This window comes from Diceros bicornis, chromosome 10 (assembly GCF_020826845.1).
Source record: "Diceros bicornis minor isolate mBicDic1 chromosome 10, mDicBic1.mat.cur, whole genome shotgun sequence".
Classification (NCBI taxonomy): domain Eukaryota; kingdom Metazoa; phylum Chordata; class Mammalia; order Perissodactyla; family Rhinocerotidae; genus Diceros; species Diceros bicornis.
In genome coordinates, this window is record NC_080749.1 from 79,477,725 (window position 1) to 79,495,794 (window position 18,070).

General features: G+C 40.1%; 1 protein-coding gene across 1 annotated transcript; it reads right to left on the minus strand.

Moving 5' to 3' along the window:
* Nucleotides 1-82: 82 nt before the first annotated feature.
* On the minus strand, nucleotides 83-15,328 carry TMEM237 (transmembrane protein 237). The gene is made up of 12 exons (XM_058548600.1): nucleotides 15,321-15,328; nucleotides 15,083-15,093; nucleotides 14,109-14,165; nucleotides 12,346-12,483; nucleotides 9,236-9,356; nucleotides 8,318-8,475; nucleotides 6,116-6,239; nucleotides 5,625-5,816; nucleotides 4,477-4,550; nucleotides 3,414-3,507; nucleotides 2,457-2,578; nucleotides 83-702 (listed from the first exon to the last, which is right to left on the minus strand). Exons 1-12 carry the CDS (start codon nucleotides 15,326-15,328, stop codon nucleotides 614-616), a joined length of 1,188 nt encoding a protein of 395 aa, XP_058404583.1. The 3' UTR covers nucleotides 83-613.
* Nucleotides 15,329-18,070: the final 2,742 nt, after the last annotated feature.

Consider the following 18,070-nt stretch of genomic DNA (forward strand, 5'->3'; position numbering starts at 1 on the left):
ACCAGATACGGGAACCACCAAGTTTTAAAGGGAAACGAACTTTTATGGTTATAAAACTTTTCAAACAAAAAGGTACATTTCCTTTTTATTAGCCATGAAGTAAAGCATCTTTCAAGCTAAATTACATTATATTATACTTATTACATGATATACAACCACTAAGCCAGTTTTCAAAAAAGACAAATTTCATATTTCAATTTATTCAGCAAGGAGACATAAAAAATAAATAATGAAGGTCTTTTTTCCCCCTTCTTCTCTATTCCCTAAATTTGTTTAAACCTGATATATGTTTTGTAACACTAAAGTTATGGCTTTTTCTGTGCTAGTGCTTTTTAAGGTAATGATTATAAATGCAACTAATTTGAGAAAACAGGAAATAAACACTTTCACCCGCTGGTTTCCAGCTCATTATCTCTTTTCTCATTAAGATGACAGTGCTATAGAGATTAATGTTTGGGTATAAACTGCATATACAATTTTAACATTTTCCATAATCTGGAGAAATTTTTCAATATTATATACTCAAAAAATCAATTCCAAATACACCTGTACATATCTTACAAAAATACATTTAAAAACAAGAACAGGAAAAATTCTAAACACTGGGCCATCACTACTCTGAAGGTGAGTTGGCATTATGAAGAGGCTTGATTCCTTTATCTTTATCGGGATATTCTTCCACATCAGAGGAGAACATCAACTCTGGGAGAGAAAATGAACAGATCATACTCAAAATGGTTTCCCACTACCTCAAAAAGAGGTTTACAGCTTAGTTATAAAGATTCTCTTAAAATATTGACATAATGAAAATAATAGGAGGCCCTCAAGTACGAGTAAGAATTCTTGATAGTAAAATCTGATTTAAAAGGTGAGCTAGTGACAAACTTACGAGTATTACATTTTAAAATGCTCAAGTTTAAATGTATTGTAAACCCCTGAAAAATAAAACACAAAGACAGTATAATAACTCTTACTAGGAAATTTAAGTCATGTAGAGAAGCCAGGATCATTAAACAGCTGAAAGGTCTAATTCTATAGTGATCGTGATAACCTATCAGGTAGGGGACAGATGTAGAGGAAGGACCTGGAACGAACATCAGGTGTGTGCCAGGCTATCTTAAATGTGTTATCCCATTTAGTCACCATAACAACCCAATAAGCTAGGTATTATCACCCTCATTTTATATTTACTTTTTTTTTATCCACATGGAAATAAAATGTCATATGACTCACATAGCCCTAAAAGAGAGCAGGATTCCGGAAATATTTAGTAAGTAATACACACTTGGTGATTTAGACTGAATACTGCACAAGCCAGCTGGATGCACCTTCACTCCCAACCACAGTGCATAATGTTATTAGTTGACATTTCTACATTTAAACTATTACTTAGCAGAGATACATAATTTATTAAAATACCAAGAAATATAGAAAAATAAAACCTCAGGAATCTAGTAAAATAAAGTCCTCTGATGTAAGTATTAGATGAACAACTCCTTGAATGACTAAAAAGTATAGTGAGTGAAAGAAAAACAGCAAAATACATAAATCCTAAGAAGATTTAAAAATATAGTTTAAATACATTAAAAGGAATAAAGCAACAAGATATTCAGTGGAGCAACATGAGAATTACGATGCAAAAAGGTACATTCATGAATGAAAATACATAAGAAGATTACATTTTTTGTCTTGGTTTTTACAAATGGAAATGCTGGGAAGATTCTCAATTCTAACACTTCTAAGACTGGTAGGCTGTAATTAGTTGATCAAATTGTGGTTAAATGCTCAGGATGTTTAACAAATAAAGAATGAAATAATAACCAAAGTCTAGAAAATATCAGAGAGATTCAAGGGTGAACCTGTGGCACACCTGCCAAGGAAATACGACTTACAATACAAACACCGAGCAGTTCCTAAAGCTGTGCGACGGACAGCCGCCTGCTAACACGATTCCTCCTCTTCAGGTGCTCCAAAAGGGTCTGGGGACTAGAGATTAGGAACTCGCACCTCACACTGGGCACACTCCCAGGAGGATTACTACACACTTCATTACACAATGAAGGTAGAGGAGGAGGTAACAATAATTCACTTGAAGATGTGTCTGACAGAGGCTGCACAGGTGAAGCATCATTTATTCCAAATTAAGAGACACTTTGAGAGGTGAAGAGCAGAGACTTCCTATAAAATACTCGAAGGGTTCTTGGAGAAGAAATAGCTCCTAGATATGCACAGGGGGCACAGAAGCCCCTCACCACGCACTTAGAGACTCCAGCTCTCCCACACACTCCTGCTTCTCTGGGCCTTCTGTTTCACCACTTTATTTTCACTCTTCTTGTGTTATTTTATTTAAATATGTCTTTGTTATCAGATTATTAAAAGCTATATCCATTAGAAGAAGATTTATAAAATCATTATAGAAGATTTCATGATATTCTTAGACTGTTTTTCTTTAATACCTTCACTGAGATCCATGCCTGGCCTGGAAGACAAAAAAAGCCAAGATAATCCAACCAGAACGGCCACCACCAGATTCACCACAATCCATGGCTGCAGAACCTGCTCCTCAATCCCTTCTGCCCTAAAGATAAAGAAATACTCATTAGAAATGTCTTCATTTGGGTTCATATATCCAAATACAGGCATATCTATTTTATGAACTTAAGAAAAAAATAGCAGTCCTCACCTAGAGAAATAAAGCATGAAATAAAATATAATTTCCCTATAAAATACACCATAAATATATCATGAGAACAAAGATTCAAAGGTTACTGAACTCTAAACAGATCTGCTTTGTATACTGATGTAAATGGAAATTTAGTGTTGCCAAAAAATTTTTCTAAGTTTCCCTTCCAACTACTATGGTGCTACTCTTCAATGAAGTTATCTTTCCTTTCACTCTTTACCTCATGCCCCTAGCCACTCTCTCGAAAAGACTGCCCCTCTGAGTTTTGTGAACTGGAATCTCGGCTGTCCTGTCAGCTTCATGGCTGGCCCTGATCTGTGCAGGCTGGCTCTCTCCAGTCTGCTCTTTCTAGCATTGCGTGGTTTTCTGACTCTGTCCCAGCTACCCACTCCCATCACTGTTCTGGAGTATCAAGCTCCTGGATAGGGAGTCTGCAGGGCTCCTCCAGTTCATCATGTAATGACATTTTAAAAACATAACTTAAGAGATTTAAAACAGATTTGTAAAAAGAAGACATTTCTTTTAAAATGCAGGTGTATATAACAATTGCTATCCATCAACCAATGGAATAGGTATTTTCTTGCCATAATTTGTGGAAACAAACCCAGGGCCTTCATTATTGTTTAGAGATGAAAACACATAAAAGAGTGGAAGGATAAGAATAGTACCATTACTCCCATCGTTGCTCTTATTACCATCAACAATTGCTGATGCTACTGTGAATTCTTACCAGAGGCTACCGTTAACAGAAGAAGGTGTGTAAAGGTGGATTCTGTCACTTGTCATTTGCTGACTCAGAGATAGTGTAAGAGCAGTAAAGTACACTGAGAAAAAGACAAATAAAATTACTAATAATATATTTTTTTAACAACCCAGTTTATTTTGAATTTATCGATTACTTTAAGGTCAAAAATAATCTATATTTTGGGGAATGAAGACACAAAGGAAATTCATTTGATCAATTTCAATAGGCTGGATAGCTTTATATTATTTTTCAAGAATACAGGTGCAGAAAGGTCTTCTGAGATGCTATTTCATCATCAGAACTCACAAGAACCTAGATCTTTTAAGAAATTAAATGACTTACTCAAGGTCCTAAAACTAGTTTTATTAATATTCTCATATTTTAGAACAAAAAGCATTCCAAATTACCAAAAAGATATAAAATAGTATTTGTTACTGAAATGCCATACCAGCTGAATCTGTTTAATGTCAAACAGAAAATACAAAAGCTAAAAATTAAGTAATACAGAACAAATTAAACTTTTATTTAGATGAAGCTTTATTGAAAAATAATTCTATCAAAATTATGCCCACCGTGTTTTTTTAAATTACAAATTCCACTGAACAGCTGTAAGTAATGTTTATAAACAGCAATAATGTAAAATCTTTTTTTTTTTTGTGAGGAAGATCAGCCCTGAGCTAACATCTATGCCAATCCTCCTCTTTTTTGCTGAGGAAGACTGGCTCTGAGCTAACATCTATTGCCAATCCTCCTCCTTTTTATCCCTTTTTCTCCCCAAAGCCCCAGTACATAGTTGTATGTCATAGTTGCACATCCTTCTAGTTGCTGTATGTGGGATGCCACCTCAGCACGGCCGGACAAGTGGTGCGTCGGTGCATGCCTGGGATCCAAACCCAGGCTGCCAGTAGCAGAGAGCGTGCACTTAACCGCTAAGCCACGGGGCCAGCCCCTGTAAAATCTTTGTAAAAATAAAATTATACTTTTCCTGGTTAAAAATTACAGTGTAACTAAAGTATTACACAGTTATCAAATTTAACTATTTACTCACAGAAAGATGCTAAAGCTGTTGGATCCAGGGCAAGAAAATTTCTGATTGCTACTGATGTTTTAGCCAAGTCGATCCTATAAAACACAAAAGCCTCTTGTACAGTGCAGTTGTAACTTCTTACAAAACTGTGCTCTCTTGACTATAGCTTTTTCCTTCTCTAGTCCAGTGCTATCACATATATTGTCTATTATTAAGCTTTAAGTAGCTATAGTTCATACTTCACACACATGAAGAAGATCTTATTTACAAAGGCCACATAAAACATTTAACTAGAAGACTATTCCTTTGGAGTTAAGACATTCTGAAGAAACAAATTAAACTTGATCTGCATAATTTCATTAGGTTCTACCTTTATTACCCATATCATTAGGCTGTAAGTTGTTATTTTTCTTTATGGGTTGAATTGTGTTCCCAAAAAGATATGTTGAAATCCTATCCCCTGGTACCTGTAAACGTGACCTTATTTGGAAATAGGCTCTTTGCAGATGTAATCTGCAATGGCGCCATTAGAATGGGCCCTAATCCAATATGACTGATGTCTTTATAAGAAGAGAAGAGGCACAGACACAGAGACACACAGGGAAGACAGCCATGTGACAACAGAGACAGAGATGGGAGTGATGCATCTACAAGTCAAGGAATGCCAGCAACCCCTGGAAGCTGGGGGAGAGGCATGGAACAGACTCTCCCCCAGAGCCCTCCAAGATGGAAACAACCTTGCCAACATCTTGATTACAGACTTCTGGCCTCCAGAACTGTGAGAGAATGAATTTCTGTTGTTTTAAGCCACCCAGTATGTAGTACTTTGTTACAGCAGCCCTAGGACACTAACACAACCCCCAGAGTCTCACCTATACCTGATTCAGGTCATTTGGAAGATGATATCTGGGACTCTTTGAATTGATTACATTTGGGTGAAATTTTGGACTTAGAGTTGATGCTAGAATGGGTTAAGACTTTGGGGGATGTTTTTGTTCACAGTAGTCCCATCCCCCAAAAAAGAACAGAAACAGACTGGCTTAAAAAAAATCAAAATAATATTAACATCCTAGAATTCTATTTTGGAAACTGTCATAGTCAGTAACATATTTTCTTACCACGTCCTCCCGAAGAAAAGTTAGAGGGATGTGCAGTCACCACAGTCTTACCTGTCAAAAGCTGAAACTGTACTTAGAGCCAAAAGCAAGTAGAGAAGACTCTGGAATGGATATGCTAAGGTCTTGTACTGTTGCAGCAGGTTTGGGAGGTCAGAAAGCCGATCTCCTGCCAGAACATATATCACAACTACATTCCACACAGCACAGCCAGCCAAGAAGCCGTGAGAAAAGAGACCAATCATCCTGAAGGGAAAAGGCTTCAATTCTTATACGTGAATTACGAAAGTAAAAAGCTAAAATATTTCTTAAATCTCTTCACTTATATATAAGAATAAAATTCAACATTTCACAAAAAGTAAAAACAAGCTTTTTCTTTTCACTACAATGATAGATCATTTAACTCCAATTGAATGTTTAAAAAATATACCTACCCACCCTTTTAAGTTGACGATTTTGTTAAAAGTATTGAACGATCAACGCTTTTTTAATTTTTTTTAATTATGGAACATTTGTTTTAAGAAAAGTCCAACAAAAGCAGCCACCTGAAAGCCCGGTGCACCGTAAGTGCGACATCCCTGGTGGTCCAGGAAGGCTTCACGTCCATGGACACGTCGATATTTTCCGTGGTCTTTATCAATTCTGAACGATCAGCTGCCTGGAATCGCCCTAAGAACATATTACACACTTACTAAAAACTAACAGGAGAGAACCTGGCAGTCTTTTTATGATTCCACGCTTACGAACCCTTAGACTGAGACTGAAATTTTGCTGTTTTTCTACCTAAAAATTCTCCCTAATCTATCTCTATTTCAGAAGGCTCTTTTCTTTTGGTTGCTTCAACATACTATTTTTTTATCTTCAGGAAAAATAAACAATGTCCATACCCTTTCTTCTAAACCCAAAACAGATGTTAAAGTAACAGTTTTAGAAATCAATTACATTTAATGAAATATAATAATGAACTTCCAACTCAGAACAAAGTCTAGAACCTGTAACATGACATAGTCTACAAAATTCTAATTGAGAGACTTTAGAGATATTAAAGTTTAAATGCCAACATTATAAAGGTAAGTCAATATTTTAAAACACTTTAAATTTCTTAGGAAAAGATGCCAATGTGTGTAGCACGGCATTCTGTGATGGCAGAAAAGAAATGGGTTGTTTCATAAACTCTTAGGAAGATTCCTGTGAAAAGCATCAGTTCCAGTGTCAGCACCGCAACACAGGGTGAGCTGAGCTCTGCCTTTCACTGTTCACGAGGAGGCTCCTTCTCATCTCATCCGTCTACCATACGTGAGGGGACCTCAGGTAGCAGGAGAGGTTCCATTTCCATTATCCTGGCCAAACCTCGCTGCCAGGTATCCCGGAGGATGAAAGACAGAGGTGTGACACCTAATTTTTCCTTAAGAAAAGACAACTTCTGGGCAGACATTTGGTACCTGTTATGGTCAGTCACTCTACTAGGGAAGTTTCTCTAAGGGGAGCAAGAATAAAAACGAGGATTGAGTAACATTGCTTGAAAATAGACTGAAGCAAATTAAATGGCCACATGGTATACTAGTCAGAGCCCTTGACTAGACATCATGAAACCTCGGTTCGAGTCCCAGTTCTGCACTAACCAACTGTGAGGCCCGGGGCAAGTCGGCCTCTCGGGATCACAGGTTTCTCACTGGCCAACAACTCCAAGATCCCTTAGAAGGGATCTTATGGAATCAGAATTCTACAACAATTTACATAAAATCTAAACTGTAAATTTTTTTTTTCCTGAGGAAGATTCGCCCTGAGCTAACGCCTGTGCCAATCTTCCTCTACTTTATACGTGGGCTGCCACCACAGCATGGCTGATGAGTGGAGTAGGTCCGTGGCTGGGATCCAAACCTGTGAACCCAGGGCCACCGAAGCAGACCATGCCAAACTTAACCACTATGCCACGGGGCCAGCCTCTAAACTGTAAATTTTAAGACTAATCTTTCTGGTTCAGATGAGTTCCTTAGGCAGCATATTCACAGCATATCCATGGGAGTAGTATATGGTCATGATCCTGCTTTCGGTGGTTTTTTCTTAAACACTGCAAATGCAGTCTTATAACCAATACATGCTATACAATGTCAGAACTATTTTCCAAAACAATATATAGATATCATGCTGTATTTCTTATTTAATATGGTGGTACCATCATGCATCTTCTCTCATTTATTTTTAATTCTAGAATTTGTATCATCACCTGCTCCACCACCACCACCACTACCAATTGCAGAAAACTGGTAAAATACAACAAAGAATAAAGAAATAAGGTGGGAGTAGGGGTAGATTTTAAAAATTACCCATAATCCCATAACACAGAAACAACCAGCATTAATATTTTGGCATATTTCCTTCTAGTCTTTTGTCCTACACATTTTTCGATAGTTGAGATCAAACTACATGTGTGTGTATCTTTATTTTTCAATAGAATCTTTCCATGAAATGAAAAATTCTCCCCAAGCATTTTTTCTGGTGCAGAAGATTTTACTGTACAGATGTGCCATAACCGACTGAACTCACTGCCTTCCTGTTTCACATCTAGGTTGTCTCTAGTTTTTCACTCTCATCAGTAATGTGTGATGATTAGCTTTGGGTGTAAATTTTTGTCCATATTTATGCTTATTTCCTTAATTCAGATTTCCAGAAGTATAATTCCTAGTCAAAGGCTAGCCTTGCATAATTCTTAAAGAGCTCATGTTCCAAAACAAGGAACTACTTACGGCTTTTTTCCACGAACACTTTGCCTACAGGCTGGCTAACGCCAGTGGGTGCAGTGAATACAGACTGCTGTTTTGGACTACTCTGCTCATCGGTAATTATGTCTTCATCTTCCACTCCTAGCTCATCGGCATACTGTAATTCTGCTGGCTGGGTTTTCCTGTAATCAGGGAGAATGTAAGAAAAATGAATGGTTATTGAATTTTTACAGACCCACATAAGGAGGTACCTGTGAGTACAACGGAAAGACCCCTGGAGTCAAGAAATTTGGTTTTTACTCAAATGGATGGGTTATTAACTGTAATGTACAGCAAGTCATCTATATTTCTGTGGCCCTCATCTTTCCCATCTGGAAAATGAAGTGACTGAACTAGATTTCTAAGGTTCTTTCCAGCCTTAAAATCACATGAGTCTATGTAGATATTGATCTCTAGTTGTAGAGTCATTTCCAAGTACAAATAGTGTTATATAACTTCCAGTGTACTTCTTTAAAGTATGCCATTCTATTTTATATGAGACTTAATTTCCTATGCTAAAATACATTTTTATTTATTGTTGAAATAATCATAATTTGAATTAACATAAAAAATAAATCACAATAGCCTGTTTTATTAATATTGCCTTTAGTTTTTAAAATCTTTAATAAGTAATTTTTTGCTACTTATATAAAATCTTCTATTTGTATTCCTCTTTTTTAGAGACAACTCCTAAGATTTTTTATTTAAGTACAATATTTTACTTTTCTCAGTGGTTTACTCTTTTCAAATTTATCATTAGTTTAACTGATATTTTTGTAATAATCTTATCCTAGAGATATACAAGTATTTAATAAGACTTAATCAGAAGCTACCATTTGGGAGCTCTGAATTAAGCATCAGAGTATCCCCGGAGAATGCTTAGAAGGACAAATAAATTCTTACTTTGTCTTCCTTCGAGGTTTTTGAATAACTGGGTCCTCAGCTGGCTCCACACTGAGACCATTTTCATTTCGTAATAAAGATGCACTAGACGCCTTCTTCTGGGTGGATGCAGTTTCCAGCTCTGAAAATAAAGTGGACTAACTTTTCAAATTACTATAATGTAAAAAAGAAAAGTAATATACAAGACTTCTGTAAGACAAGAGAACTTTAAGAATTTTAATTGGGCCAAAATTTTTTTCACCATCTTACAAACTTTAAATTTTTAAAATTTTACATCTCTAAACACTCAACAGAAAATTTAAAATTGCAATGCCAAACAATATGGAAAAAAATTAAGTAATCCAACACCCCTGGTGTGTCAGAGATCTCCAAGATATTTCCTCCGGGTTCTGTGATTCGCTCACAGAACTCACGGGACTCGTAAGTCACTCACAGTTCCGGTTCATTACAGCAAAAGGACACAGCAAAATCAGCAAACGGACAAAGCTCACGGAGTCAAGTCCAGAAGACACCAGGTCCAAGCTTCCAAGAGTCCTCTATCATGGAGCCACACAGAATGCGCTAAATCCTCCAGCAACCAGCTGTGACAACACGTGTGTCACTCTCTACCAGGGAAGCTCATTCAAGACTCAGCACCCAAGGTTTTTAATGGGGGCTGATCACATAGGCACTCTCCGCCTGGCACATGCCAAAATTCCAGACTCGCAGAAGGAAAGCAGATGTTCAGCGTGAATCCTATTGTGTGCACAAATGCCCAGTGAGCCACCCTTGTAATTCAGGGCAAGTTTCCTATCAGTGTAGGGAACTGTTTCCCAGCCCAGTTCCCAGACGCCAGTCAGGAGGCAACCAGCCTTGCAGGCGGCCTTTCACAGGATGACAGTCGCAGGCGGCCGTGTTAACTCTTTTCTGCACACGGGTATTAAGCTGGAGCGAGCCAGTGGAGCTTTCTAATCCACCAGCTCCTCTTCCTACCTGGAAATACTGGCAATGGCTCCCGGGAATGCCCTCAAAGCCCCTAGAATTCTATTTTAAAAAATACTGACAGCCTGGGCTGGAAATATAAGCAGTAGAGCCTACTACAGGCATCCTGAACAAAACAAAACAAAAACCAAACAAAATTAAACACCCAGTTGGAAAGATGGACCTGCACAGTGGGTGTATTCTGGAATGGCAGCAACAGGTGCTTTTTGGCCCAGAACTTACTTGGGTCCTGAATTTTCTAAAAAAGGTCAAGTCATTTCTGTAAATACATTTTTCACACATTACAAAATTAGGTATTGGTATCTATCTTGATTTTCAAATTTGTACCCTACCTGAATTGCTAAGAGGGTAGTTTTAATTCAACTATATTTACTGCCAGTAACGAAATAAAGTGTAGAGTCGATAAAGCAGTGTGGGGATCCTTTCTGTCTCTTTTTCCCTTGTCCACACCCCTCTTCTCCCCATAGAGACTCGGTGCCCCCCGGCACTGTGGTACCCACTGCGGCTGGCCTCTCAAAGCCGTGCTCTGTAGTTCCTGCCCCTCTACTCCTGTGATTCTTCCATCCAATCAGGACCTGTGTTTTCTAGGGGACAAGTAATTAGTCAGCAGAACTATTTTGTAATCAATTATTCATAGGGGCTGATGTTTATTGAGCTTACCTCTCAATCTTCATTCCTTCCCTCTGTTTTACTCAAATGAAACCCACTGTCTTTTTTCTAATTATTATAAAAGTCATACATGCTCAATATATGATAAATTAGTAAAATATAAATGAAGAAAGGAAAAAAATAAAAATTCCCCAATTCCTCCTTCTAAAAAACCTACCACTGCTAACGCTTTGCTATATCCTTCCATTCTTTTTACTAGATATGTGTATGTATATACATATGTTCTGGTTGAATTGTCTCCCCAAAAACATATGTTCAAACCCTAACCCCCAACACCTGTGAATGAGACTTTAGAAATGGGGTCTTTGCAGATGTAATCAAGTTAAGATGAGGTCATGCTGGACTAGAATGGGCCCTAAATCCAATGACTGGTATAAGAAGAATAAAATTTGGACACAAACACAGAGAAAAATGTGAAGCCGGATGCACAGAATGGAGGTATGCTGCCACAAGCCAAAGCACGCCAAGGTTTGCCAACAACCGCCAGAAGCTGGAAGAGGAAGGATAGATTCTTGCCTAGAGCCTTCAGAGGGAACGTCATAGCCCTGCAGACACCTGATTTCGAACTTCTATCCTCCAGAACTGTCAGAGACTAAATTCCTGTTGTTTTAAGTTACTCAGTTTGTGGTAATCTGTTACAACAGCCCTAGGAAATTAATACAACATTTTTACAAAAATGGGATCCTTTGACACATATGACTTTATACGTAGTCTTTGTTTTTGACTCAACAATATACTACTGATGGTTTTCTTTGTCACTATTTCACATTAACCATTCTTTTAATGGGTAACTGGTTGCTATTAAATGGACAAAACATGATTTATTTAGCCAGTGTCACATTGTTAATATTTAGTTATTACCAGCTTCTACTTTTATAAATAATGGATGCGGTTAACACCCTTTAATTATCGTAGCTATCGTACTTACTTCTATTCCTAGAAGTTCGGACAGGCTATACCAATTTACACTCCTATCAGCAGTGTACCAGGGTACCCATTTCTCATTAACACTTCTGTATCCAACACTTCTGGATTTTATAATTTTTAAAAGGCACTGCCAATTTGATAGGCAAAATAAATGATATAGTATTATTTACCTTGTGAATGGTGACTGGACACAGCAAGACTCAATAAATGTTGGCTGTTGCTTCATTACATTACTGTTAATACAGAATCTATCCTTTCCCTACTAATCTCAAATGTCCATTTCATCTTATACACACCAAGATTTAAACTTTTTGTTTTGGTCCTGAATTTGTACCTCTTCCCTCATAATCTATACATATATGATCAAAAGAGACCCTCTAAAGTGTTCTCGACTTAACCCATTAGAGTTACTCTAGGGATAAAAATTTTAATCAAGAAAAAAAAAAATGGGATATGGGTGAGGAAAAATGGGAACAGACAGGTTTTTAATCATACTCTCCAAATCACAACCTAACCTTGGTTTCTCTACATACCAAGAGGTGGCCTTGTCTTCTTCTGTCTCCTCTGAACAGGAGCTTCTGGATGTTCTCTGGGGTCTTTAGTTGGCAGCTCACTGCCCTCAGAAGGCCTATGAACAGCAGTTTGAACAAGGCCTTCCAGAGAAGCACTAGCTACAAAAAAACAGTGGGAAAAATGAGATAACTTGAGCAGAGATCACTAAGTCTTAAAAAGACAGGAAAAAGGGAACTGGAATGTTTCCTATAGAATAACCCCTTCTCATACAGAACTGATTGTGCCCCAAATCTTGATTTCCTTCCTCCTCACCTGTAACTTTGGGCTTTAAGTTGAGAAAAGAAATAAATGAGGGAATAAGGAAGGCTGAGGAAGAAAAAAGCCAGTGGGCTAGAAAGAACAAAAGAAGAGGAGGAGGAGAAATTGCCTCAGAACTTTCAAAAAGGTGAAAACACAACAGAACCGTCACCATAGAGAACTCTTATTTGTCTCATGCCTTAAGAATTCTCAGCCTCTTAACCGCTATGCCACTGGGCCAGCCCCTAAATGAACAATTTTAATAAAAGCCTAGCAATATATCCCCTTTTTGGTCTGGGGCACTGAATTTTTTTCTCTTTTTTACAAGAAGGAAGACTGGTAGCTGGGATAGACTGCACCTCTGCTCCCCCAACACTGTCTTTACCGCATCCTCCACTTGTGACCTTTCTAGGTCCATATGTGTGTCTATAACTAACTGTGAGTGTATTTTTAGAGCCTAGCATTTCAGTGAGTATCTTTGTGAATCTAAGTCTCTTTGCATCTCTTTTCTTTCTGTTCTGTGTCTATATGTCTTTCTCTCTCTATGCACTCATCTCCATTTCTTTCTTCTTCTCTCCCCCCCCCATCTATTCCTCCATTTGTCAGGCAATAAGCCAATGTAAGTTTCTGACCAGGTGGAAGGCATGATCAGCTATGAGCTTTAAGAAGCTCACCAGCAGTAGTGGGCAGAACCGACCAGAGTGGAGGAAAGCTAGAAGTACAGAGCAATGCTGGAGGCTACCCCAACAGCTCAGGGAGAAGAGAGATCTAAATACCTACAGTTGTGACAGTGGAGATGAAAGGGGGAAAAGAGACATAAAAGATACCACAGAATAAGTCAGCTTGTGAGGCAGCCAGGAGAGTGAAGGGAACAGTTAGAGGGCTGACTTTGAGGTTTCCAGCTTGAATGACTGGGAGAGTGGGGGGGTCCCATTAACAGAAATTCGTAAGTGAGAAGTAAAAATTGATTTATTGTTGAAGGTGAAGATGAATTCTGGACGTGCTGAATTTGAGTTACTGATAGAACATCCAGGATTACTAGTGCATAACTAAGACTTGCTCATTATTAGAGCTTTACTACCTGCATTATACAGCCTTGCCTTCAGACTCACGCTCTACTGTAGAGATTCTCTGACTGAAATGAGGGATCAGGAACCTTAGGTCTCTAAATCCAGTATCCTGTTCAAGGGTCTGGAACCAATCTCAGCTTGAGACAACTTATGTTATCTAGGGATAAAAGACCTCAAAGAGTCAGAGAATGTTTTGGAAGTAAGAGTTTAGGGGGCACAACCCTTTATTCCATGAATGCTTCTAGACACTCTTCAGACTGAACCCTGCCTTGTCCCTCACTACCACCAGGAATCCCACCGCTTCAAAGTGACCCTGATTCTATCCTCAACACAGCAGGGACTTGATCTGTGATGTTTATCACATCTGAGGTTCTGGAAAAACATGTGACCCCATACAACAAAGAACAACTTCTTACCTAGTGTGGTTTTTGTTCTGGGCTTCTTTTTCTTTGGACGACTAAGGGGAATATCATCTACAAAACAGAAAGAACAACAACAGAAAAGGCTGTCTAAAATTCAATGCAGGGAACACTCAAAAGTGAACTTGAAGTAGGGAAGAACTTTCCCTCTCTTCCCTGGGTCCAGCCAACTTCTACATATTAGGAGAAGAAGGCAAGAAATTGACAAAGTCAAAGAGAGCCCACAGCGTGGCACCAATAGCTCATTGCTGGTAGTAATGTTAGAAACTGTGACACAGAAAGTGGGCTCACCAAATATTCTCGTCACCCCTCCCACCCCCGCCCTGCACTTAGGTGTGGCCTATGACTGGTTCTGGCCAATAGGTTTCGAGCAAAAGTGATCTGTGTCATTTTGGGGCCAAAATATTGAAAGAGCCAGTGAGTAACCCTCCAGCTTTCTCTTCCCTTGCTGTGGCAACTGAGGAGGCCTCACGTTAAGATGGCAGAACCACAGGATGGAAGTAGGCTGAATCACCGCATCATCAGTGAAGGGGCAGTGAAAGGCAGCTGTCCTGGATTGTTGCTTCAATGGACTCCATATTACCCAGAAATAACCTTGTATGATACTAAGTCCCTGAGACTTGGCGGTTAGTGTAACATAACCCAGTCTCTCCTGGCTCAGTGAGACAAAGAAAGATGCAGTCCCTATTACAGAACTATAAATGGCCAGCAGTTAGGTTCCGGGTGACTCCATTAAGGGATGAGTGCTTTTATTTTTGCAAGGTCAAATATCAACCACATAACTAATATTATACATCAACCATCATTAAAAAATGGCAGTCAGAGGAGATTATTATGATAAAAAGATATTGTAGTATTATAAATTATACCATTCAGATTCAAATTTAAGAGAAACATTAAGGAATCAAACTAACTTTTGAACACCAAATACTACATTTAGAAAGTTTTACAGTAACAGTGAACTAACTCACCTTGAATAGCACTTTACATGACACCGACCAAATTTAATCAGGACAAAGACAAAAAAAGAAACTATTAATTAGAAATATATTATATTGTCAGACTGAAATTTGACTTAAATCATTACAAATTAAAAATAAAATTAGCTTTCACACAGTCAGTTAGTTTACAAACTAGCTTATTATTTATAAGTAATAACCTCTTTAATAAGACTGCCAATAAAATAACCCTAATATTTTCTGAACCAACATATACATATTCCCCACTGTCTATTAATAAAGTGGATTAAACAGATTAAGAACTCTTATTTTGTCACTGATTAAAATCAGCTTAAACTCTGCGGAAACTATTCTAGCAAACAAAAGAGGATCAGAATTCTGATAAACAAGAGACTTAAACACTCAGAACGGACCCATCATCCTACCACGCTAACAGTCAGGCTCTGAACCAGAACATTAACTATAACCGTTACTTACACTAATGACTCAAGGATTTTTCACCTTTAAACTTTTAGGAAGCCATTCCTAAAATTTTCAAGAAGTCTTTTCTGAATTATTATCATTTTGTAATGGTATAATTTTTTCACTTTATTCATTTTACATTTTTAAAACGCAGTAATAAAATTAAATTATTTTTACCTTGGCACAGGTGGAAGGGCTCGTGGAGGACGCTTTGGGGGAAAAGAAGAAGAAAACTGCTTGTAAGAAAAGCTTTAGAGCATCTCTACTCCATGTATTTCAAATCTTTTGATAACCCTGTTCATCAAGTGAAACCCAGGAGATACTGATGAGAATCAGATGGACAATTTTAAATTTGTTTCACCATTTCTAAATGTCATATAAAATTCCTTCCTTCCTACATTCCTTTCTATCTAAAGGGCAGGCCCTGTTCTAAGCATTAGGGATACACTAATGAACAAAACAGAGAGACTGCTTTTATGGAATTTACATTCTAGTGGTTAAGTATTAGAAGATAACATTAATATATATATATTACTATAGTAACATATATGTATTACTACGTATATTACTACAGTAATATATACGTGTGTGTGTGTGTATATATAGTAATAAATGAGGGAGGCTGAGGAGTGCCACTTTAGTTAGGAAAAGTCTCTGAGATATTTGAGCTGAGACCTGAATAAGAAAGGAGCCAAAGGGGAGCAAATACAAAGGCGTTTAGGGAAGATTGGGCTTGGAGTATTCCAGATAAAAGAAGGCCAGTAAGGCTGCCAGACAGTTACCAAGGCAGGGACCAGATTAAAATCAGGGTCTTGAAGACCAAGAGAAGGAGTCTAGATTTTCTTTTAATTTAACGGGAAACCACGGAGGTTTTAAGCATTTTATACAGCGTGAAGAATGCATTTTAGGGCAGAAAGAATTTTTTTAAAAATCTTATAAATGCTACTTTACATGAATAGGAAAAGTTGTGTTTGCAGTTCAGAGAAATTACAGTTAAGAAGCATTCTGAAATCTTTCAAAATAAAACAAACAGAAATGCCTAGAAATCAGTATCTCACTCGGCTTGCAAAAGACACCGATTCAAAAGGGTTAAATTTTAGACACTCTTGTATTCTACAACTGTCCCATTTAGCGATCCATCATTCAAACAGTGTAGCAACACAAATGCTACAAGAGTAGGACACGGCAGGCTGTCTTAATACTGTCCAGTAGTCACAATTCGACTGGAAAGAACGACAGTTCCACGAAAGCGCTATTGTCCCGAAGATGCTAAGGCCGGCGTTCTACCCAGGCGCTCAGTTCACGCCGTTAACGCCACGTTTCAAAAGTCCCGCAAAAATGACGTGTCACCCATCCAGACGGCCAGCCTCTACGCCCCTCAAAAGTAGAACGGCCCAAGCGAACACAAAATCTTCCTAACTCAAAAGTAACTAAGGCTCGCTTACCACCTGCTTCCTCCCCATTCCGTCTCCGGCCGGCTCCCCGGCCGCCGGCCGCCGCCCGCTCCCCGGCGCGCACCCCGCCCCCCGGCCGCGCGCAGGCGCAGTGCGCCATCGGGCTGCGCCCCCAGGCCGCTGGGGCCCGCGGCCTCCTCCGGGCGCGGGGCTGGCCCTCCCGGGCTGCCCCTGCGGAACTCGCGGCGGCGGAGTCGGGCCTGCGCGGCCGGGCGTAGAGACGCCGGCGGGCGAGGGGTAGCCATCAAGTGGTTGCGGTGATTTGCTGGCGGGAGGGAGAAAGGGCTAACAGCGCTCTCCTCCCGGCGGCGGACCCTCCGGGGGGAGGCAGTCGGGGGCCTCGCCCGCAGCCCGGGAACCGCAGGGCCCGGGCCGCGTCGTCATGGCAACGTGCGCCCCGGCCGCCGGCAACCTCCCGCCTGGCTCCGCGAGTTCGGGGCCGGCCTCGGGGCGAGCCTCCGCCTCGGCCCGGCCCGGCCCGGCCCGGGGGCTCCGGGGGGCGGACGCACGCTCCGGAGCGGGGCTCTGCCCGGGCCCCAGCGCGTCGGCGTGGGCCCCGCGCGGGGTAGGTGCTGTCAGCGCAGCGCCCTCCGCCCGGCCCGCCGCGCCCTCCCCGCTCACCGGGCCGCCCTCCTCCGGCCCGACCCCCGAGTCGGCCCTCATGGCGCCCTCCCCGCGGGGCTCCTCGGCGCAACCGCCGCGGCCCGAGCCTGCTCCCCGGGAGGCGGGCTTCGCGGCGCCCGGCTCGGCCCCCGCCCGGGCCAGGTCTCCGCCCGCCGCCGCTCTGCGCAGCCCCGCGTTCCGGGGCGTCGGAGGCGGGCACCGACGCGTTTAGCCGCGGGGCCCCAGGGTTCGGCTCGGTTCGCTTGGGGGTGTGTGTGTGTTAACACAGGCAATTGTCAAATTTTCTCCAGTTGCTTGCCCTCCATCCCACAACTGTGTAAATCAAGTTTGGGAAACCTTTTTCTCGAAGCACAACATAAAATCAAATCTGGGCTCACATAAGCATCATTAAAAATGACAATTTTCTTCGTTTTGTTTGGTTGGGTTTTTCTACAGAGATAATATTCACTTTAAATTTATA